General features: G+C 36.2%; 1 protein-coding gene across 1 annotated transcript in view; it reads left to right on the forward strand.

The window, feature by feature from the left end:
• Positions 1-26,394, forward strand: part of LOC124186843 (regulating synaptic membrane exocytosis protein 1) — a 1,552,625-nt gene that overhangs the window by 372,111 nt on the left and 1,154,120 nt on the right. Inside the window, exon 3 of the mRNA XM_046578894.1 lies at positions 14,099-14,216. Coding sequence (XP_046434850.1) covers positions 14,099-14,216 — 118 coding nt within the window. The remainder of the gene's footprint in view (positions 1-14,098; positions 14,217-26,394) is intronic.

Below are 26,394 nucleotides of genomic sequence, written 5' to 3' on the forward strand. Positions count from 1 at the left end.
GACAAATTTACATCTACGACGCGCAAACTCAGCTAGCGCTGAGAGAAAACGACGCAAGAAGAGCAAACCTGTTGGAAATTATTGGTAGACTGATAATAGATATCAATCCTTATGCAGCAAATTTCAAAACAATGTACGAGCGATTTGTTAAGGGAGAAAGCCTGTTGAGATTAAACTTTATTGCACTTAAGGAAGACGATAGACGGCGGTACAATGCGCCAACCTGTGGTGAGCTAGCAGCTCTGATCGTTTCAGGTGACGGGGCAGTATCTGAAAATATAGAAGTAACGCAAATAAATAATTAAATCTACTCTGAGTTCAGAGGAGCGAAGGAGAAGATCGAAATTTTTCATGAATCAATGAGATTCGGAGTCAACTTCGAAATCAATTTAAAGTGAAATATGTAAAATGAATTTATTTGAAAAAAAAGGATTGATATCAATTATTTGTATTTATAAACCAGACACAGTAGACTCTATATCTCTATATGTAGCTATACGTAAAAAAATCTGAAAATAATAACTGTAGCAAAATAAGTCGCCGAATGCAATTGGGGTTGCATGGCATCGGGAGTTTTGCACACGTGAGTGGATTCGTTTACGAAAACAATCTGAGCAGACCTGCATAGGGAGCCAATAGCAATGTCGGGTTGATCGAAAACAACCAATCAACAGTTGCAGACCTGTCATCCAATCAGCATAAATGAATTAACGTGTCTAATAGCCAATGTATAAGGAAATAGTAAGGCGTGCTGCGCCGAGTGCTCGCGGCGCGTAGCGCTGAGGTGGGGTTGGCGCGCGAAGCGCGCAGGGCGAAACCCCTAGTTGCTTATTAAATGAGGGCTATCTCAAGGGAATAGGGACAAGAAAGATAGGTATTCCCTATTCAAAGAAAAACCCTATACTTCTTTAGTTTAACCTCAACGTGCAAAGGGGTTACCTTTGTCGCCTATCCTACAACTAGGACTAGAATACGGTCGTTGTTTGTGTATTAACCTAATCCAAGGTCTCGGGCGCTAATGCCGTTGCCATGGTCCCTCCAACGATGCAGGGTTTGAATTTACTTTGCTCATCGATCCTGCTCTTTATTTTATCGATATGCGCCACAGTCCAGGGTGGGTTGCCGCGGCTGTCAATCAGACTCGGGATACACAATATCACGACTGGGTCATGGTTGTTACAACGATGCCTAGTGTAATGCAGTGTCACCGTCGCTGAGTCCCTAATCTATCTGAGATTCTACTTATCGGATGAGGAAACAACCGTGGTTAATTGGTAATGCACTCAATGTACAATGAACATTAATCGTATATCTTACATAATAATAATAAGTCGTTTTGAAAAACAAAAATAGTACAAAAGAAAATAACATAAAATAATTTCGGTTCTACAAGAATTTATGTTTTAAATGTGGAGCTGTGCTAGCTTATCCACTATGGCCTTCTATCTTCTTCCCCTTTTTCAATCAGGTGGGCGCTTTGCCTCCTCTGTTTCTGTACCTACGGTTTGAGTCAGATGGCGCTATGCTCGACACTGTTCCTACTATCTAGCTATCGAGTCAGCTCCACTCTATGCTGGAACACTGCTCCTACTATCTGGCTATTGAGTCAGGTCCGCTATATGCTGAAACACTGCTGCCTGGTGCTACTCAGCGTGGTCCTTATATACCCAGTTTATAATCCCTGTGTTGTTGCCTCGTCGTGTGTAGAGGTTGTCCTGCTCATGTTGATCTATCATGCGTGTACTCGGTTACCAGTACGAGTATGTCGAGTAACCGATACGTTGCAGTATAAAAAACTACTTTCGTTGTTTGTAAATGGTGCATAAAAGTGGACTTGCCATGCAGGTGTTGTACCAAAGTCTTTAAAATGGCCGGATAACCGAGTAGCCTTCTTCGACGGAGCAACTACCCAAACAGAAATATCAGAGTTGTTAATCGACGCAACAATCGTACCCGAAAGCAATGTAAATAGAAACCTCACAAACAACAGTAATAGAACAAGAAATAGTGAATTTTGCGTGCCAAAAATAATATCTGGATACCGCTTGTGCCATTACACGAAAGACAGTCCGTACTTATATTCTGCCATGTTTTGGACACGCAACTATCATTTATTAATTTTTTATAAGCATTCAAGAGCCAAAAATCGTGTTTTTCTTTTAGTTTTTCGCTTATGAAATGAAATCGAATGAAACAATCGCGATGCTCTAAACAGACAAATTGTAGAAAATAAAAATACGAAGAAAATGAGCGCCAAACCAACTCGATCGGATTATTATTAACGGAGAAAAACCGAAAAAATCACCGTTATTCAAAAATCCATAACTCTCACATTTTTGAAGTTGTAGCGCAGGCTCTCCGCAAGATAGTACATCTTGATAGATACTTCATGTGTACACAACACAAGCGTTGTCGGATAATTAGTTTTTGCGTAATTGCAGTTACAATTATTTCATGCACTGTCTCGCAGCGTGCTTGGTCGCTCTACGGATTGTTCGATTTCAATTGCCCAAGCATATTTCGAAAGTAAAAGTATTGTACTACGAAAGGTATATTTTGATTTGCGTTAACGTACTGCGAAATAGGTGAGAAATTAATAGGTTAGCATGGAACTAAAAAAGAAACACGATTTCTGCTCTTAAATGTTTATAAAAAATTAATGAATGGTAGTTGCATGTACAAAACATGGCAGAATATAAGTACGGACTGTCTTTCGTGTAATGACACAAGCAGGTTCCAGATACTATTTTTGTCACAGAATCAGTGTTTTTCTGCTCTATTCCTTGATCTATAATACGAGCGCCGTCCAAACCGTTTCGAACCACCAATGACTGAGAAACAAGAAGAACTTCGAAAGAAATTGAAAAACAATAAAGCTCCCAGATCAGACAAAATTGGCGCACAACATCTAAAAAGCATGCACAAAAGCTGTCTTATCCGAGTTGTGTATATTTCTACACAAGCCCGGAAAACCAGTAAACAAGCCAACTTCATATAGGCCAATTACACTGTTCAACATCATGGGTAAATGGTTTGAACGAATTATACTAAACAGAAGGGATGCCTGCTGCAAGCTTCTTCCAGATACGCAACATGGGTTCAGACCAGAGCTAGGAACTACCAACCAACTCACCAGGGGGTCGATTCTGTACTAGGCGCAATGAAGGGACGATATGAAGCGACGCAACACGAAAGGTCGCTTGCGAAAGCGCCGCTATTATGAAAAGCGATTCTGTACCGAGTGCTATTTTGCGTCAGGCGTTACAAGCAAGCGGTTTCTCCGGCCCAATGGTTGCCTTGAAACCGTGGTTTAAACCTCCCCATTCTAAAAGAATGGGGACCTGTTGCGCGGCAATATAACATAGTTTTTTTTTAGTTACATTGCTGTTTGCAGTAAGAATAAATAAGCTATAAAATTTTTTGTGATTTCGAGATTTGTAACATAAGAATCAACGTGCAAAATGAAGTAAGTGAGGAAATAATATATGAGGTTAATATTTACATGAAATTAATACATAAGTAATGAAATAATACGTTTATATTAATATATAAGAGATCATAACCTTAGTTATGATCTCTAGAAAAGTTTTGTTTCATTGTTCGGTGTGTTACTTCTGTTAGCTATATTTATTCACAAAATTGCTATTTGAAAAATCGGTTATAAGACGTTATAAGACTAAGCATATTTATAAGATGATAACGGCAGGTTTTATAATGTCACATTGATATGAATATGGATTTGTTACAGTCCTACTGAAGTAGCAAAACGTTCCCACAAGCACAACAATAAACAAAGGAAATATTTGATCGAATATATACATAACCATAGAGAGTTTGTAGCAGGACGGCTTATAGGTGCTCGAGGAAAAGAAAAAGGAGATGAATTATGGAAGGCACTCACACGGGAATTGAACTCCTTAGCGTTTGAAAAAACACAAATTCAGTGGCAGAAAGTGAGTAAACTTCGAAAACCTTCATTCCTTATAAAAACGTTGATTTTTTTATCACTGGTTATTTGCAATTAGTGTAATTTTCTTATAGATAAAACGATAATTGATAAATTTTTTTATTCCCATTCACCAAGTTTCTACCAGGACTGAAATGAAAGTTTTGAAACGAGACTAAAATTTAACCAGATTACATTTACCTTGGTTCAAATGCAGTCTCGCTTCAAAACCTCCGATTTTTGTGACGGTGGAAACTCTGTTTTTGAAGAGCAGTTGTTATGGCGTTTTTTAGGCTTGGAAGGATATAAAAACTCGAGTCAGAGCCAACGCTGTCGGCCATAAAAATGCCCGCCTCAAAACTGGAAATTTTCCCGTCGAATACAATACCCTCTTGGAAGAAGATTTGATGATCCTCGGAATGATAGGACCTGCTGCAACAGAAGGGTGCTGGATCCCTGATTCGATGCCTGAAGAGGTGGTATGCAATGAGAAGGTTAAATACAAAAATTGGTTACAGAAGATATTCTTTTAGATAGATTACATACCGAGTATAAGAAGAGATCAAAATTGTGACAAATAATTTGGAAAATGTGCGTGAGTAAACGAAAATAACTGATAGTATTAAAGTAAGTTTAATTTAACGCTGGACAAAGGAACTCATTTATATCGGATCAACTGCTCTAGCTCAGTCCCCATGAATGGTATACAAGTTAGTCCCTTCCATTTAAATAATTGAAAAGCCAAACATTTTTATTCGTGTACATATTTCAGTTTGCAATTATACAACTGCTGGAAGCAGACGAGTCAGTGTTGAATGAGATACCTACTCATATATTGGTATTCGAAGAGTACGACATAGTTGCGAAAAACAGCATAATTGGTAAGTGTATGTCCCGAACGTGTATTACTAACAATAATGATCTATGATATGACGATGTAGCAATGTGTTTTATTCGTAGAATCAGACACGGCAATAGGAAAAGAGAAGGAATTCACTATACAGAATGTACAAGAATTTGATAAATTACAGCACCTTTCACAACCAAAAATATTTGTAGATGTTGTCTGCAGTGATGATGGCATAGGCATAGCATCATCATCGCACACACAGTCACACCCATCATTTCAGCAGACAATCCCAACATAAAAACAGCCACACGCCCTGTCAGTTCCCGGTGCAAGAAAGAAACCAGGCGAAAAGATAATGTCTTTAAGACAGTTGCTGAAATGCAAGAAAAGCAGAACGAAATACTTGAGGTACTTTTGCTTAAAATGTATATGAATAAATCCATCTGCAAATTATTATGCCAGTGGAATTGTGCAAATATTTGTACTTACATTTTTTAGAGAATGTCACAGGCGATGCTAATTTCTGCAAATAACGAATCCAAACGACTGGAGCTGGAGAATGAGAAGTTAGAAGTGAAGAGGCAGATTTAATTAATCCCGATCATATTCGCATTAAAATTTATATTCTTAATAATATGAAACTATTATGTATAATTTCTTTTTTTCACATGGACCTGGTTTTGTTTTTAAGAATTTTGTGCCAGTGCCCAAAATATAGAAAGTTCGAAACAATATTGAGTGAAAGTGCGTGCATGGATTTGTTTGTGTATGCATATATGACATGCTCAGAAATTGAGTTGGAAAATAAAAACGCCGAATGAGTTCAGGTTGAATGAAGTTTTTAATTTTTTGAATTATTTTTTTGCACGCCCATCATTTTTGACTTGTTATGCACATTTTTTTGTTCGTTTTTTATTAAATTCCGTAGGATTGCCATGGAAACCTCAGAACACGGTCAGCCGTAGAGTAAATCACAAAAGTTACTTTTCATAGCGAGAAATAGATGAAATGGAGTAGGCTATAAGAAAGCAATACAAGTTTCAACTCACACGCTTTTCCTCATTTAAAAAAATAGAAATTATTCACAATTTTCTTTATGTACAGGACATTTCAACGCCAAAGATATGGTATAATATATACATATATATATCTATCAAGTCTGACCACATACATACAATAGTGCTCAAAAGTATTTTGATAATATAAGATTCGTTATTACTTTGATCAATTATTTTTCTTACTTTTCTTCACTTCTACTTCATTTTCGAGTAATCGAGAGTTCATTTTTAACAATTATATAGAACATCGAATTTGTTTCAACAAATAATATTATTGATTTTTGTAGTTTATTCTTGCATGTGATTAACTCAATTACTACCTTTGTCAAAATACTTTTGAGCGCTACTGTATTTCGTATGATTTTCCGGATTCTTCACGAAGTCAGATATACACCGCCAAATACAAGTGCATAGAGTTGTCTCGTACAAGTTGCTTCTGTACACGGCGTCCCTCAGCAAGGCGTGCTCTTTCTTCAAGAGGTTCAGCAATATAAGGTCCGTGTGCTGGCATATAGCATCAGCCTGTGCGGAATCTTCCTCGGCGATCTCTTCAAATGGTATACGATAATGCAAACGCATATTATGCAACATGGCATAAGCATTGATTATTCTTCCCGCATATCAGGCTCGTACATTATTAAACGTTACTGAAGCAGAAAAAATATAAAATGACAATGAGAATAATTCGCTCTAAATTGATTTCATAACTGTTGACTATTCTGATCACAAACTCTCATGTGACAAGCATCTCCATACCGATTTGAGTGCACCAAAACATCGCTCTATAACTGAGCGGGCACTACAATGTGCAGTGGCATACATGTATACGAGTATACTCAGGTAATCCATTTGGAGCATTCGGTATTGGTGTTGAAAGCCATGGTTCCAAAGGATAGCCTGAATCACCTAGATAGTAAGATAGGTAGATTAAATTGGGTATATATACCTTGTGAGACGGAAACAATAAAATTTACATGCTGATTCTGGAATTACTAACACAACAACCATATTTGCCTCTTGCCTTGCCTGTGACACAGCTTCATAAGATCGCGCACAGGTGACTGCATCCCAATTTCAGCATCATGACGTGATCCTGGGAATCTGGTGCTCACATTTAAAATACGCAGTTCTGGTTCACAAATCTGAAAACAGCATTTTGTTTTGAATGGGTTCATTATCGACAGTGGAGTGTATTTTGCATTATTGTTTATGGAAAGTACCAAAAAAATTATAATAATCAAAAGCACCCGTTTATTTACATTCCGTGACAATCTCTTGAAACTATACATACAATGCGCATGCGCGAGTTTTATCGGCTGCTAGGACAGGTTGGCCACTTCGAGTTTCAGCTGTCAAAGTCTGTTTCTGCGGCGATGTAGTTCATACGAATTTTTAAGGTTAGAATCTCAAACAGTCGAGGTAGTGACTCGGAAAGTTGATGCTAATGCTCTTTGAAAATTGGCTTTATTCGACTGAAATGAGAAATCTGTTTAAATGTTGGTTGCTTGGAAGAAACGCAGCGGGTAGGTGGGAACATTTTATTTGATCACTTTCATTATTTCGTACATTAGAAATACCAATGAAATTTTTTTCTATCAACAGGTGATACGGCCAAAATAATTACATCTATAATATTTACTGTTAACTACCTATTCAATTTATCACACGTACAAAGATCATCGCCACTTTCAAGCAGCTAAGCAACTTTCTCACTCTCTTGTGATTTCAGGTGGTAATATTGAATTTTATCACTTTTGAAAATGAGACATTAAACCGAGCGTTCAAGAAATTTAAATATCTCACTATCTGTAACAGAATGGTAAATCTTTTTTTTTTTGAAAATAGTTCAACAAAATTTACAAATAGTCGATGTTCAATGTATTTTTTCCGATCAATAAATTATTGCTACTACTATTAAAAATTTTCTAATGATCGTCAGAGTTCATTTCGCAAATTTTCAATGATGTTCGATCAAATAAATGAAGGGAACCCAATACTCAAATTGAAAATTCAAGTAATATTACATTTATTAAAATGATTTCTATATTTCATGTTAGTGCGGTTCGAAACAAAGAAAATCTAATCGGAAGCGTAGAAACCAGGAACGTAGATCACATCCTATGACACAAGTTGAAAAACAACTTTCTCAAAATGCGCCTTAACGTCACAATTAGCTTCAAGGACAATCATGTTTTAGAATAATGTCAGAAAATTATTACGAGGATATTGACTTATCGGATTCAAGATTGTGTCCCTTATTCCATCAAAATAGATTAATATCTAATTCTTAACGAAGTTTATGAAATTTTTTTTCCAAATAATGTAATCCGATACAATATCTTGTTCATAATCCTCCGAACATCACCGTGTAACAAGGATATTTGGAAAGAGTCCCTTTGTTGCAGGAACCATTATGAAATTCTTGGTTTTCAATTCGTGCTACTGAATAACTTCTGCGTTTCAGGTTCCGTTTACAATCTCAAAATCAGATATCTTTTGCTCGAGACAATGCAAACATAAAATGCAAAAATAATTGTGGTAAATGGAGATTTACAAGCTTTCAGTCTTAGCGTACGACCCTATAAAGAGTGTAAAATTGAATTTGGTTTTAAGTTATCGTGCAACTAGCTAGCCTGATGACACCGTCAACTAAGATCAAATTTAAAGACATTTTTAACTGAAGTTATTTAACAATTCTAGATTTATATTGATTCAGTTTGCCTAGCGAAATTCAACCCCACAATCTAATTGAGGACTTGAAAAACTATTCATCTGAATTCAAAGCCAAAGAGAGTAAAAGTAAGCTTCAAAATAAGATACCAAATTAAATGGCATAAAGTTTGAAAGACAATGCTGGTCAATAATAATGCTTGAATTACAATGGTGCACAGAATGATTCCTCGGTAGAACGAATTGGCAGCAACGTTCAAGTAACAAACTTATCGCTATTGGCTCGATCAAAGTAAAATGATGGGATATTCAGCCATTATGATCTGTAGTATATCCCGCTCTTCAATTTTGCCTCAACTGATATTAAGAAGGTGGCGATGGCCTGATGAAATTCACTTTGGCACCTGATGTCTGACGGAACAACCAGGTTCGATGGTTATAATGATTGCACCGCTCGAGAAACCAGGATCCTTGCCACCTAAACGTTTTGACCGTCAGGTAAGGCATAATTTTCCTCGTGTTAATCAAAGCCTAAACTTTGAGCCTGCTGCAAAAAAAAACTAATTTTATCATTGAATCCATGTTAAAATATTGTAATAGTCAAAGATCACGTAATTGGAAATTTACCTACATGCTTCCATGCCTGACAAATTTAGTCCCGCTTTGACAATGAATTACTTCGTACCTGAAAATATTAGAAGCTATTATCATCAGACAGGATCTTTTGGTATTTTTCGATACAACTAATTTCCAATAAAATGCACAATACATAAATCGTTAATGAGACGCATTTTTAATTTTATGTAAATAAAGAATCTGTTCACAATAAACTTTGTTTTTACTTACCTACCTCTGTTTGTCCAGACTCCCACTTGTTAATGACATTTCACATTGAATTTCAGATTTTTTCTTTCAATACATAACACCCAATTTCTGTATCATTTGATATTTGCTTTTCCGTTAAATTCTTTATTGCGTCGGTTGAATATCTTCCGACATCGACCGCGGTATTGCTGAACGATACTGTTCTTCTTAAACAATTCACGTTACGTAAAAATAAACAGCAGCATAACCTCAATCCACGGCTTTACGCGCGAGAGAATTACAGCTTCAGTTTCATTTTGTGTACCTTGGCGCTCTGTTCAGCAGACGAAAACATCGCCGCAGCTGGCCGCAGGGCGATTTCACCGACCAATGAGATTGAATTATTCAGCGCATGCGCATTGTATGTATAGTTTCAAGAGATTGTCCCGGTATTCGAGTGATTACTCGGTAGTGAACCCATGTGTTATGTATGATAATATACCTACATCAATCCTTCCATGCAATACACTTGTACTTCAATTTCAGCTAACCATTTGAACATTCGTAGGATAACCATGGTGATTCACAAAAGCTTCCTCATTCTCCTTAGGAGCAACGATTCCGACATGAGTGCAGTCTATTGCGCCAATTGCTCCAGGAAATGGTTGTGGAGCATTAGCATATTTTATTTTAGCTGCCTCTCTTTGCTCCGAAGTGGTAGGGAATTTAATCCATCGGCGAAACACATGATCGTTGATAGCAACGGACACTGATTGGATACACTGGCTGACTGCAGTCTGACTCAAAGGCAATGTAAAATCCTGTCCTATTGCTCTTTGATAAGAACCAACTGCATAAAACCGAATGGCGCAAAGAACCTGTAGGAAGCTAAAGAAAGCATCATTAATTGTGAAATTCTTTTATGAAAAGCACACAGAATGCGCGTATGATAATATTTGCTCGTAACTCAATCGACATACTTTAAGATTATATACTTACTTGAGTATCCACTGAAAGACCACTTGAGCGTTCACGTTGCAGATGTGGTCTCAGTTCTGTCACGAGATCCCTCACTAAATCTTTTGAAACTCTGAACAAATTTTTGAACTGAATATCTGGTAAATTGAATACATTCTGCTCATCGCGCAACCTCTTGCGGGTGACTCGTAACTGTAATATTGCTTTGTCCTCTTCTTCAAAGTCTGCTACATCAACGAGTAACATTACCATAGCCATCTAAGAATTCAATATTTGAAACATGAGGTATATTTTTTTTTCAACACATTACAATAATTTAAATCCTCTTCTCTGCAAATATTTTATATGGAAAAAAATAGAAACAACAGCACTTCACTGCTGTAAAGCATACCACGATTAGTGCAGAATTTACAGCACCTTATATTAATTGACGTACACTCGACATCATTGAAGTATTATATGTAAACTAAAACCAGACACTTTAAGGGAATGTGAAACTTCTACTCAGGCCCTATCCTCTCCCCAAATTTTAGATGCAGATTTTTTCAAAATGCGATGAGGTTTTGGGGATAAGAAAAATGTTGGCGGCCGAACAATTTATAAACGTAGTCCGTAACATTTTTCTTTTTTTCAAAACATCAGCACCCATAAAAAAATTTGGAAACATTTTTTGATATCGGTCGTCGGTGTGTCACATACTCTTAAGGAGAGGCTCAAATCCCTCCTCTGCCTTTTAGCAGCGATTAGCGCGAGGGAAATGGAGCAAAAAACTCATAACCTATTTCTCCCGCAAATGAATTACTAGAAACATTTAAAATAGTCAAGGCTTCTGCGTCTAGCTACTAGACAAACAGCCCAACAATTCCAGTTTCCAATCCATCAAACGATCTTTCAGAAAAATTTGTTAGTATTAGATTGAAGTTATGTCGTACCGACCCCTCGCTTCAACCGTTTCCCCCTGTATTCTTAAGCTAATTACTCATTTACAAGTATATCGTAGTTTCTTTTTACATCGTCCTTGTTGTACAATTTACACACATTTATATGATGCGCATCTTCTATTTAATAAAACTTTTGGTTTGCTTAGTTCTTAAAGTATACGGCGTAAATCGTATGTGCAGTGTACCTACATTTTAACACTCCGTTCACAAGTATCTAACAATACAAAAGATAATGTAGCGCGAAACACGAAAGTATGGGACTCTAACCTCACTATAACACATTTTCCACAAGTAATTCAATAATTCAAATGTTACATTTTACCTCACCTCACAACGCAATGAAAGACGCAATGACGATTGCACGGGATCGACACCCTGCGTAATATTCTGACGCTAAATATCATCACTGACGCAGTTACTGCGCCTATTTGAGATGCTACAGAATCGCGTCGTACGCAATATATAACGCTTCCGACGCTATGTCGACTTTGCGTCGGACGCTATTCTATTGCGCCTAGTACAGAATCGACGTCTAGAATGATTCACTTTATTCAAAAATCGATTAACGAAGAAAAGACTTGCCGCGCTGTCTCGTTAGACCTCTCAAAAATTTTCGGTTGTATAAACCACAACGCACTCATACATAAACTCACAGGAAAAAACAAAATATTAGCATAATAAAGATGATTTCATCCTATTTAACTAATAGAAAACTGTAAAGCGAATTTTTCAACGATATCTGTGATCCAATCCGACAACTACATGGTGTCCCGCAAGGATCGGTACTAGGGCCAATAATCTTCAGCCTGTATATAACTGATGTCCCGCACTTAGCTAATCTCAGCTTGCAGCACGCCGATGACTTAATGATCCTAATCAACGGACACCCCACTACGAACAAAACACCTTACCGAGAGAAACACCCAAGAACTATTAAGCTACAAACAAAAATTAGGACTGAAATATAACACTGTCAAATCGCAAGCTATAATCTTTAGATGATAACACAGTACACGCGACCAACGCAGGATCTACGTCAAAGACCCACTTACACGAAACATTGTAACGATCGTAGCAACAAGAAAATTGAGCTACTTCGGAATTACCAACTCGAGAACACTAAAAATAACACCGCAATCCTCGAAAAGACTTGCAATCACAAAATACGTTATCGATTGCCTTCAAGGCATCAAAGCAAAACTCTGAGGTAGACGCATATGTCAAATGGCGTGTGATCTGAGCATGCGTTCTGCCGTCAATAAATTATGGGACGGAATATCTTCTACCACTATATAACAAAACGGCTCTAAAGAAAATGGAGATCTGCTACAAAAACGCACTAAAACAAACTGTTAGACTACCAATATCCTTCCCAACAAAAGATCTTTGGCAGATGACTGACAAAAAACCATTCCTCGTACGCCTTAGCTAACTACGCCGAGACGGGCTAGAAAAGCTACGAAACCACGCATGTCCTTACCTAAAAGGATTGGCACCAGACAACAAACGACCATACGGCAACCCAGCGGCAAAAAATAACAGTCTCTGTCCAACACCGTAACCCGACCAATGAAACTCATTTCATAATCACTATAAATACCCATCCTATTACCCAACTTCACAAGAATTGAGGTAAAATAATGTTGAAAAACAAACACGTAACTGGACAAAACTAGTAACATTTGACTGTTTTTTCAATATATCAAGAGTAGATATAAAAGATATTCTTTTTTGCCAGATTATCAATTTATTGATAACTTGAAAAAACAGTAAAATGTTGCTAGTTATGTCCAATATAATTAAAAAAAAAATCATAAATGTCAATCAAATCACAATTAATTATACATAATATGTGAGTCAATTATGTAATTATAATTTTCTCCTTTATTCCACTTACCTTAAAATCATTTTTGGTAAATAAGTTGTCCAACAGTTAATTTTTTTAGTGATTGAGTTTCAGCAAACATTACTCACAAGAAACATGTTTTTCACAAGTAATGTTTAAGAATGTATAATCATGAATATATAATAAATAAATATTTAATTATGACAGAAATGTATGACAAAAGAAATGAGAAAAATGTTCGTAGTCATATTTTTCAGATTTTTTTTCCAAAAGATTATGTTCAAAATTGAAAAATCGTTATTCCATGGTTCATGAGGGCTTGAAACGTTTGTAATTTGACAAAGATTAATTTAAGATTTGATTTTTCCAAATACAGAATGGCGTATTTTCAGGAACGGAAAAGATATTAATTATTTTTGTTTCTGCTGGTTTTTATGATACCGCATATTTTTTTTTTATTGAAACTACGTTCGAAAACAAAACCTTTTTGTTCTTAATGTTTTTTTGAAATACACATTTTTCTGTTAGAAACTTAGTCTTGAATATAAAATTTTTTAAATCGACCGAGAGTGATTCTATCCAAACGAAGGCGGCAATTAAAAAATCCCTTGAGAACTATATTTCCAGACTCAAAACCTTTCAGAAAAAAAATATATGACTTAAATTTCCAACCCCATCGGTTTGGCTTGGTCATTTCTTTGTGAAATGTCCTATGTATTCATGCACGACACGCACATATTAAACCATAATAGTCTAGAGACCCTAGGGGCAAGAAAATCAACCATAAATATATAAACAATAAGAACAACAAACACTAAACTAAATTATTTTGTAATTCTTTGATTTGGACGTTGTTTTGATTAAACTATGCACCTTATGTATCTCTAAGCTCGTGCTAAACTGTTCGCGAGAATATTAATTTCATCTTCATACCATAATTTTTACAGCAAAAATTGGAATAAATGATCCACAAAATAAAACTTCTTTATTTTTCTCTCCTCAAAGATGGTAACTACACAACCAGAACCGGGACCAGCGGGATCCGTGACCCCGGAGGAAAGTGGCACCACCTTTAGCAAACTCAGACAGCTCGGCAGCGGACTGATAACAGCGACCGGAAATGGTATGTAATGATTTTCCTTCCCTTGATGACAATTGTATACATCTTGTAACGAAAATTTGATGACAATGTGAAACAAGTCGGGTGATTTGTGTATGTTTCTCAAATTGAGCGCTGCATCAAACCTGAGATGCTGTGGTTTTCAATACTACTTGACAATGGCCACCGACTGACAGGAAATAGGACTGTTTTTCATGCAGCCACGACTGACAGTGGACTTTACCGAAAGACGACGACTGAGACTGATGGCGTTTTCAACCAAACGTACATGACGACTACCGATCAGCAAACGACAAATGATAAATTAGTGGCAATGCGACTCTGCTACACGTCCCGAATAGCACAGCACAATTTAAATAACACGTATTATTTTTTTCGGCGGGTTAACGATCTAAAGGGGTGAAATCAACCTCCAAAGGTGGGAATCCCCAGTGGTAGTTTCATAGTTTCGCATACTTCCAGTTCCAATATTTGAATGAAACCAGTAGGAGAATAATTCTTATGGCAAATAATGACGAGGTTGAATAGTCGAAGGTTGAAAGAATTCAATAACTAAAAAACTATTGTTCGGATTTCAGTGAAATAATTTCATTCAAGACAGCAGAAAAACGTAGGGGATACATGTTTTTGGGTTTTTTAAAATAACGTCACTCAGGGGGTGAACTATCCTAATACACGTGCAGCCGAATTCCCATTAAAATCGCACTATTTTGCTTCGATTTGTCTTATTTAACATCACACAGCTCTTTCTTAGCAACAATTTAGTGATATTGTTAATTCGAAGATGCCGCGACTTGCTGTGGCAAACCTATATGGCCCCCGGCGTTCCACGTGCGTGTGCAGTGCCGTGCAGTTCTCCTCTAAAATACTTAAACTGTTAGTTCTGTATAAGAACGGATATTGCTACTAGCCTTCTGTTACGAAAGTGGGGCTTTGAGGATTTCATTGAAGCTTTCAGAGGTAAGTGTATTCTCCTTATTCACGGATTTTTGCTTATATAAGTAATTAATGCTGGCAAGGCACGTTGCTGTAATCCGCTTTGTCGAAAATATGTTCTGTATTTAGCACTTTTCTGGAATTATTGTTATCATGGAGATGAATATATTTTACGGAAATTATCTCATCTACATAAATTAATTTTCAAATTTCAATGGTTGAGTTAGGCGTGCAGGTAAACGATGCAAACAATTCTGCTAAACACAGTCCTCTCCTATATAAGCTGTTCACTAATCCATGTCCTTCGAAGCACGTGCTGTTGCAGTGCAACACATGCCAGATACTTATATTGACAATGGACTTAGTCAGCCGTGATATCGCAATGATTTTTTGTAAAATTTGATTGATAAATAATGTTTGTTTGAGAGGTGCAGTGACAATTTTATTTGTTTTTAATTTTTTTGATCAGGACAAAATGTTTTCGTGCGCCTGACTAAATTTTTTTTGTTACGATGCTCAACTTGAATTTACAAAAGAATATGTTCAATACACGTTATGTTGAAGTTAGTAACGTTACCGTAACGATTCGTGATGAGGAAAAGCCGTTATTTCGCAATTTTGGAACTGTTTGAAATTCAGTAAATCGTAATACAATAAGACATTCTTAAGCACATTTTGCAATCTTAGTTCCTTCAAAATTATTATAAAAATGAAAACATAGTGATTTTTTCTCAACATTTTTTTATTAATCTTCCTTTTACCTACTCACGTACTTTGATATTTGAATATTATGGAGAATTAAAAAAATTTCTTTATTCATCCCTAAAATGTGGATCATAAGTTGAAAAATTATTTTAACTCTACTAAGCAGGCCGAAAAATTTTGCAGGTGAAAATCGTTCCTTTCATGTAATTATTTAGACCTCTCGCCTTATTCATTGCCCCTATTTTAACAACTTACAATGAATAATTAATTTATGTACACTCGGAGTAAAATGTGGTTGACTTTACTATAAAAAATAGTGTGCTGAGGGGAGAATACGAATTTATAGTTGATAGAACCTATTGCATTATGTTGTTCCGAACTACAAACTGATATTTACATTTGAGTCTCGTTGCGAAGAGACACATTTTTGACAGTGTGTGAAGCTTGTTGATACGTGCACACATGTGCTATATGTGGAATTTTGTGAATCAAATTCACTTAACCACTTAAACGGCAGGCCGTTTATTATTGCTGATATGAAATACCACATATCATATTATTAGCGAGAAAAATTTGCTGGATAAGAGTGCAATATCGAAATCTTGCGGTCAGCGCGGCTAGGTGGTCTAGTGGAGTAAGTCTCCGGTAAAGCATCTCTAGATACCAGGTTCGATTCCTGGCTCCGTCGTTAATTTTTCAAAATCACCAAATTTTCGAATTTTACATTCTTTCAACAATATTCTTCTCGTAAAAAAATGATTTGCACATCCGCATATCATTCATTAGACGGCTTTGCTTGTCTTACGTGGCTTCCCATCAAGAAGCAAGAATTTCAGATGTAAACATTTCACCTACACATTATATTCTCACTGGTGCTTGAAGAGACGAAAATTTCTTAACACACACATACCCGGGCACATGAAAACAAAATTCGAAACTCACTGGTGATGAGAAAAATTAACCACAACAGAGTCAGGGCGGCTGGTGGTCTAGTGGAGTAAGTCTCCGGTGAAGCATCTCTAGACGCCAGGTTCGATTCCGAGCTCCGTCGTTAATTTTTCAAAATCGCCAAATTTTCGAATTTTACATTCTTTCATTATTATAGTCCCTTTGACGTCCTTGCGTCAACTATAAGTGTATGGTAAAATTGATATTGTGTTTATAGTGCGCCAAACGATAACTTGAGTATATTTCACCGTAATAATTATCGGCACGACTATGACATCTCAACTATATAAATTTTCAACTATATGTGCAAATTTTTCTCTCAAAGGGGAGTCAAACTTGGGAATCACAGATTTCCATCACTTTTATATATATTGTAGGGCAGGGTCCCCTCAATAAATATATAAAGCGGCAAGACGCCATTCGTTTTTATTATTGAGAAATTTCAACTCAAAGTTCTATATGTAACTTAAGTAGGAGGAACCTTTTTACCGGTTGCAGCAATAGTTCCGTGGCGTAGCGGTAATGCTCTTGCTTACTGAGCGACTTCATTTTTGATGATATTGATTACTTTGTTATGATAATTATTACAAATCCTATTTTTATCATTTTTTGTATTTTTTCCTAACTTAAAAATAAAAAAATAATTTATAGAAATAATAATTATTAATTATTTACTTTTGTATTAAATAATTTATAAAAAAAAAAAAAAAAAAGTAACTCTAACGGAACTTGAACAGCCGTTCGGTCCCTCAGTAAGCAAGAGCGTTACCGCTACGCCACGGAACTATTGCTGCAACCGGTAAAAAGGTTCCTTCTACTTAAGTTACATACCGGGACAATCTCTTGAAACTATACATATAACGCGCATGCGCCAAATAATTTAATCTCATTGGTCGGTGAAATCGCGCCGCGGTGATGTTTTCATCTGCTGAGCAAGGCGCCAACGTACACAAAATGAAAAAAAAGCTGTAATTCTCTCGCGCGTAAAGCCGTGGATTGAGGTTATGCTGCTGTTTATTTTTACGTAGCGTGAATTGCCTAAGAAGAATAGTATCGTTCAGCAATACCGTGGTTGATTTCGGAAGATATTCAACCGACGCAATAAAGAATTTAACGGAAAAGCAAATATCAAATGATACAGAAATTGGGTGTTATTTATTGAAAGAAGAAATCTAAAATTCAACGTGAAATATCATTAACAAGTGGGAGTCTGGACAGTATCAACCCTTGTCAGTGTATTTAATTATTTATTGGAGTGTACTCCTTAAGAAATGACTTGAGTTATAGGGCCCGGCACGGAAATTATATGAGGAGTAAAATCAAGTTTAACACGAAAACTTGAGGCGTTATAGAAAGAGACAAACATATATTGAACGTGCAAAAGAATGAGATGGAATACATTACACAGCGTATCCTATACTCGAGGTCTCTTCTTTGTGCGGTGCTTCGTAGTCTCACTGTGTAGTTCACTACCTCTGGTCTGAGAGTTGAATGTGTGCGTATGTTTGTACGTGTGTGTTGTATGCCTGCGTATGAATTTATAAGACGTGACGTTATCACCTCAAAATATTCGAAAATATGGAAGAAATTGATTTAGATGATAATGAAGAAGAATCCGAAAAACACATGGATGTGGTTAATTGGTAAGCTCATCGTTTAAATTTATGAATAATATACATTCCAAATACGAAAAACTAGATCTTTTACTTAGTGTTTTCATTATTTTTGATCAATTAATTTAATATATTTTATATTTATATATTATTTTCATTACTTATATTAACCCTTAGCGGCACACATTTTTCCTCACTTACTATCGACTTGAATTTTGTACTCGAAGGTTTTTGGGTAGCTGATTACGAATCTGTACTCAAAAGTTAGAAATTCAAGATGGCGGATCCAATATGGCCGACCAAAACGTAGAAGTCGTTTGACGAGGGCAAGCAAATTTATTGAGGATGGTAGGCATTAATACAATTTAGAATAACTTACAAGGAAAGTCTTTCCGCTGACATCCTTCGATTTTGATGAAATTTATATATGTTATTCTACATCAAAATCTAAGAGACAGGTATTTTTTTTATCGGCGGAAAAACGTTTCTAGGGGGTGAAATTATCGGGAGATATAAATTTGAAAAATTGGTGATTTCAAAAAATTAACGACGGAGCCAGGAATCGAACCTGGTATCTAGAGACGCTTGACCGGAGCCTTACTCCACTCGACCACCTAGCCGCCCTGACTCTGTTGTCGTTAATTCCTCTTATTGCCAGTGAGTTCAAATTTGTTTTCTTGTGCTTGGTATGTGTAAATAGAAAGTTTTTGTCTCTTGAGCACACGATGTAAGAATGTATGTAGGTGAATGTTTACACGTTGGAATCTTACGCTTCCGATGGGAAGCATACGCAAGATGGTCAAAGCCGTCAAATAAATGATATGCGGATGTGCAGTATCATTAGTTACGAGAAAATTCATTGTTGGGAGATGTAAATTTGAAAAATGAGTGATTTCGAAAATTAACGACGGAGCCAGGAATCGAACCTAGTGAAATTATCCTTTGAAGTTGAGACCTTCGAGGGGTACTTTTCAGGTTTTACATATTTTCACTTGAGATAATCTAATGCACTCAAATGGATAATTACCTTAATGATAAACAATGAAAAATGAAACTGGTTTCATATCGGAGGGTTGCATAGGAAAAAAATTATGGTGGTTGAAATTCATAAAATCGTTACAACAAAAAAACTATTGCACCTATCTCGATGGATTCAATTGCACTTTAAAGAGCGAAAAACAATAATACATATGGGTTTTTGCCTTTTTCTCGCGAATCAAGTTAAGGGGGTAGACGACCCCTATGTATGTTAACATTTAATCTCAATAAAACGGCAGTAATTCTTTTTTCTCTTATTTCTTCTCTTATTGTTAGTGATACGTTTTTTCTCTGAATTCTCAACATCTACGTGTCAAACGATGGACAGATTTTTCTCGCAATTACATTTTCATAATTGGTAAAAGTGATAGGAGCAAAAGTATGCATCCAATATTAATGGTTTGTTTTTTATTTGAAGGTGTAAGAATCTAATTTATTTGTTAACTATTTATAAAAGAAAATCACAAAATGAAATGATGGGTGACTGAAACCTTGAAGGGTTATCGACCGCTTACTAATTCTCACCAATTCTTGTGTGATCATACAACCTTAACCATACATCGAAAAACTGTCATTAATTTGTAACTCGGTAGTCCGTCTAATTTCCGTGGGCTCAGCGTCTTCCTTATTCATGGGGATATTCCTTGGGATGACGTGTCGTTAATAATGTCGAGGCCCGTGCGAGATCGATGGTGCGAAAGAGAGATGGTCGGATCGAATCCCGGCTCCAGCGTCGTCGATATTGGAAGCTCTGTCCAATGTTATTACTAAGTCGTCCTCCTCTGATTCCTTTTTTACACCGTTGGCTATAGCCCAATTGATTTTTTGTAACACTATTCCCAATAATTATCGAGGTGTCTTTGATTGGTAATTATTTGCCTGTCGTGGGATACGATCCTTCACGGCCTGGTGTTCGAGGCCGACTGCCTATCCGTCGCTTATTCCCTCCTCCTCTCTCTTTCTTATTCTTCGTCGTCCTTTCACGCTCTTCTCTGTCTTCTCGAATATGCCCACAAAGGCAATTTGAGACTCTTGTGGTTATACTTAAAACATTCCATTCAAAATTCATTTAAACAATGGATTTTACCTAATTGAGCAAGGAAAATTGGAAAAAATTGAATTTTTCTGCTGAAAATTCTACCAATTTATCAATTTTTTATTTTTTGTAACTTTTTACGGTATTCATACGAATCACATTTACAGTGTGAAAGAATTTACTTATCCATTTTTGCCACTGGAAATGACAGATTAGATAACTTTTACGGATAACATTTTTTTTTATTAGTTGATATTGAATATACCACAATACGAATTTCGAAAATATCTATTATTTATATTTTCCACAAAAATTTAGTGAATACTGACAAATTTTCTTAGTTATCGTAATCCTCCCCGCCTTACTTAAAGGTGTTATCTGGGAGTCACCTCTGTTCAGTCTGTGACTCGCTCCCATAATTAGATTTGATATACGGCGTAGAAGCAGTGATAAAACTGCGATCGCGAAATATATTTACCACTATTCGCGCGGTTGGCGAGAGGGGGTTTGAATCTGCACGGTTGGAGGAAAAGCGCAGGGTGGTAGATAACTAATTCCACCTTCGGTATTTTCATAAAAAGAATAACACTTTTATTTACGAAGAATGATCTCGATTACAACGTGTGTTGAGTCCACAAACGATAGGCGTATCGTCGCGTAGCCAGACGAATCGTAGCTATACCGTGTTGTACTCGACCGCGGTACCAACGGAGCAAATCGTACGCACAGAGAGTGGTGACCAAACCAGAGATGAGTAGATAGATCTCCAACGCTCGGCTTTTCGTGATACCAGAGATGAGTAGGGAGATCTCCAACGCTCGGCTTTTCGTGATACCAGCTAAGTTGGAGCGTCGACGTGACACCTAGGCGGCCACGCACCGAAGGTGGCCCATTTCCGACCTGACATCAAGCGGCCATGCTCCGAAGGTGGCCCACAATCGTGTATATATAGATACACTCGGCTGCTCGAGCAAGTGGTTGCCAATCGCATCCTTGTCCCCGCTCGCACAGATGTTTCCAGGAATGCAGGAATTGGGATTTTTTTTGGTTCAGTTATGAATGTCAGCGAATGAAAGTATTTCCAGATTTGATAAATCTTGGAATCAATTAGCGGACGCTGAACCAAATTAGTTAACTATTCCCAGTCCGAATACTTTTTTTTTTTTTTAATATATATTATTTTTTTATTGATATGAAAATATGTGACGCCTGGTATTCTCGAATATTTGTGCACGCAGTCTATGGAAAAATATACGAAGCCAGCTCGATAACATTTATGCAAAATGTGCAATGGGCAAGTGGTTGGGGGAAATTTTTTTTTTTCTCGAACTGAATCTTCCAGAGAAGCATCAGCGAATTCCAAGCAAGCTCCATAAACATACCGAGTAAACGCGCGCTCACGGACGTAGCTGTGGTGTGGCTGAGTGAATACCACATGAGGATGAATTTTCAATCACAGGTTTTTGCGCGAAGTTTTCCTGTATTTAAGTTAATTACTGCTGCCTTTGCTATAATACTGTATTCAAGTCTTAAACAAAACACTAAAAAATAAGTTAACCACTTAATGTAAAACAAAATGTTAGATTAAGCTTAAAATTTGAGCCGGAGTTACATAAACTAAGATAATTACAAGTGCAACATTGTAAATATTGTACATTTATTGTTCATCTAAATAAATATGGTTTCCTTCTCAAAAAAAAAAAAAAAAAAATGAGGATGGAGTGATGCGGGACACGGGTTCGATCGCAGTTCACTCTTTTTTTTTTTTTTTTTTTTTTTAAATTCAATCCCGGCTTTTGTTTTTGTATTTTCGGAGAGAAAAAACAAATGAAAGAAAGAAAATTTCCAGAGCCGGTCGATTTTTTCCTTCTTTCCTTTTGCTTTTTGTTTTACTGAACCCACCCTTTTTGTAGTGGGGGTAATCCAGAAGAGAACAAATAATTGAAACAATAAAATTCCGAGTGTGAATCGATTTATTCCCCGTTTTTGGCGCCTCTTTTTTAATAAGGAAAAGTTTTGACAGTAATGAAAAATAGAGATTACTAAAAACAAATGTATTGTTTTTTAATAACTCCGGTCCACAAAAATAAAAAAAAAAAGTGGTCTGTACTTTTGACCGGACCTACCTATCTTTATGTATTTTGACGCACTGAATCCGAATCTGAAGTCAGTTTTGCCCGTACACCCTCAAAATTTTGAGTCAATTGCAAAAAACCATAAAAATAGCCAAAAATTAGCAGTTTTGGTAAGAAAAAAATTTGTGGAACTAAAGACCAAGTATGATTTTTATGCATTTTGGTCCGCTGAACCCAAATCTGAAGTTTATTCAACCATAAGCCTTTTAAAATTTAATTGGGCCGGTGTTATTAAAAAACAATACATTTGTTTTTAGTAATCTCTATTTTCCATTACTGTCAAAACTTTTCCTTATTAAAAAAAAACGGCCATTTTATATCAGTCTTGACGAGCATTTCTTAAGAATTTTGAGAGACGCGAGATCGGAACGACAAAATTATTTCAGTAGCAACAATGTATGGACCCCTCTCCTTTTCTGATATTGGCAGCCAGTTAAGAGGCTTCACAGTGTTCAGTTTAATGCCAGCAGCTCTCGAGGTATCAAGATGGTAAGTGAATTACACAATTATTTTACATGCATGCAAAAACCGGCAGGTTTGACGCTCGTCTATTTACTTTATAGATTAAAAAGAGAAAAAAAGGGAAGGACCTGTGGTCGTATTTTATACTTTATTTAATTTTCCTTCAATTGTCAAACGTTTTCATTTTTGATTGTATAGGAAGAAGATGTGTAAGGAATTCCATTCTAGTGCCCAAGAATGTAGTACATATTTTCGATCGTTTTAACTTTTTTTTTTTTTTTGGCAAAACATGTTCCTCAATTTCCAAATTTCCTTAATTTTTTGGTATTCAAATCGATTCTTAACAATTTTGCGCACAGGTGGGATTTCTTTAATTATTTTTTCCCTAAACCTGAGGATATTTCCTATCTGAGATCACTGTCAATAGGCGAGATTCCGGAAATCATTAATTACCTTTTTTTCTAATTAAAAAGAAAATCACATAAGGCCACTAAGAGCTCGAAATGAAAATCTGAAAAAATTAGAGATGGTTTTTTGTATTCGAAGCCATTAACGTAAAAAATCCGTTTAACGACCATCCTAACAGATATACATTGTACGTTGGGCATTTCACGTCAAATTTGCAACCCATGTACCTCACCCTCTTCGCTTTTGATAATTGTTTGGTATGATGTTGCAACCACGGTTTCAATCGACTTAAAACAGTGTCGGAATTTTTTGCAGATTTCTTTAGCCACCACTGAAATAGAAAAAAATTGAAAAACCAATTCCGAAAAATTCAAAATTCTGAAAAAATTCACACTGATTTTATAATTAAAAATATGATTCTTAAGCACGAGACGATAATGGGATCTCTACATTTACTATAGTTTTCGCAAGTTTTTAGTTTTCTTGGATCTTTGAATAACTTCAAAAAAAAGAATGAAATGGTATGAACTATATTCAGGCCTTCTGGCATTCCTCTAGATTTCAGAAAAATTTCAAATCCATTAATAATAGAGAAATTTATGACCGAATAAATAAATAGAAACTCCAATTCCGGCATGAGAAAAAAAATTTGCTAGAAAAGTAGTAGATGTTGAGATCCCGTTATCGTGTCGTGCTTAAGAATCATATTTTTAATTATAAAATCAGAGTGAAGTTTTTCAGAATTTTGAAAGAAGCGTTTTCGGAATTGGTTTTTTAATTTTTTTCTATTTCAGTGGTGGCTAAAGAAATCTGCAAAAAACTCCGACACTGTTTTAAGTCGATTGAAACCGTGGTTGCGACATCATACCAAACTATTATCAAAAGCGAAGAGGGTGCGGTACATGGGTTGCAAATTTGACGTGGAATGCCCAACATACAATGTATATCTATTAGTGAATATGGAAAGTGTTCTTCCTCTTCGAGCACGACTGTAAGAATGTCTGTAAGTGTGTTTACATTTTGGGATCTTACGCTTCTTGGTGCGAAGCTCGTAAGACAGTCAATGACCGTCTAATATTGAAATGTGGATCGTCTAATATTGAAATGCGGATATGCATCATCAATATTAATATTAATCACGAGGCAATATTCATTTTGTGAAACGTATATAATTTTTGAAAAACTGGTAAATTCGAAAAATTAACGACGGAGCCAGGAATCGAACCTGGTATCTATCGATGCTTTACCGGAGCCTTACTCCACTAGACCACCTAGCCGCCCTGACTCTGATGTCGTTAATTCCTCTCAATTCCAGTAAGTTCAAATTTGTTTTCTTGTGCTGTGATAGTATATGTGAATATAGAAAGTGTTCTTCCTCTTCGAGCACAACTGTAAGAATGTCTGTAAGTGTGTTTACATTTTGGGATCTTACGCTTCTTGGTGCGAAGCTCGTAAGACAGTCAATGACCGTCTAATATTGAAATGTGGATCGTCTAATATTGAAATGCGGATATGCATCATCAATATTAATATTAATCACGAGGCAATATTCATTTTGTGAAACGTATATCATTTTTGAAAAACTGGTAAATTCGAAAAATTAACGACGGAGCCAGGAATCGAACCTGGTATCTAGCGATGCTTTACCGGAGCCTTACTCCACTAGACCACCTAGCCGCCCTGACTCTGATGTCGTTAATTCCTCTCATTACCAGTAAGTTCAAATTTGTTTTCTTGTGCTGTGATAATATATGTGAATATAGAAAGTGTTCTTCCTCTTCGAGCACAACTGTAAGAATGTCTGTAAGTGTGTTTACATTTTGGGATCTTACGCTTCTTGGTGCGAAGCTCGTAAGACAGTCAATGACCGTCTAATATTGAAATGTGTATAATGTGTATAACATTTCAATATTAGACGGTATGTGTATAATGTATATAACATTTCAATATTAGACGGTCATTGACTGTCTTACGAGCTTCGCACCAAGAAGCGTAAGATCCCAAAATGTAAACACACTTACAGACATTCTTACAGTCGTGCTCGAAGAGGAAGAACACTTTCTATATTCACTAATAGATATACATTGTATGTTGGGCATTCCACGTCAAATTTGCAACCCATGTACCGCACCCTCTTCGCTTTTGATAATAGTTTGGTATGATGTCGCAACCACGGTTTCAATCGACTTAAAACAGTGTCGGAGTTTTTTGCAGATTTCTTTAGCCACCACTGAAATAGAAAAAAATTAAAAAACCAATTCCGAAAACGCTTCTTTCAAAATTCTGAAAAACTTCACTCTGATTTTATAATTAAAAATATGATTCTTAAGCACGACACGATAACGGGATCTCAACATCTACTACTTTTCTAGCAAATTTTTTTTCTCATGCCGGAATTGGAGTTTCTATTTATTTATTCGGTCATAAATTTCTCTATTATTAATGGATTTGAAATTTTTCTGAAATCTAGAGGAATGCCAGAAGGCCTGAATATAGTTCATACCATTTCATTCTTTTTTTTGAAGTTATTCAAAGATCCAAGAAAACTAAAAACTTGCGAAAACTATAGTAAATGTAGAGATCCCATTATCGTCTCGTGCTTAAGAATCATATTTTTAATTATAAAATCAGTGTGAATTTTTTCAGAATTTTGAATTTTTCGGAATTGGTTTTTCAATTTTTTTCTATTTCAGTGGTGGCTAAAGAAATCTGCAAAAAATTCCGACACTGTTTTAAGTCGATTGAAACCGTGGTTGCAACATCATACCAAACAATTATCAAAAGCGAAGAGGGTGAGGTACATGGGTTGCAAATTTGACGTGAAATGCCCAACGTACAATGTATATCTGTTAGGATGGTCGTTAAACGGATTTTTTACGTTAATGGCTTCGAATACAAAA

This window comes from Neodiprion fabricii, chromosome 7 (genome assembly GCF_021155785.1).
Source record: "Neodiprion fabricii isolate iyNeoFabr1 chromosome 7, iyNeoFabr1.1, whole genome shotgun sequence".
Classification (NCBI taxonomy): Eukaryota; Metazoa; Arthropoda; class Insecta; order Hymenoptera; family Diprionidae; genus Neodiprion; species Neodiprion fabricii.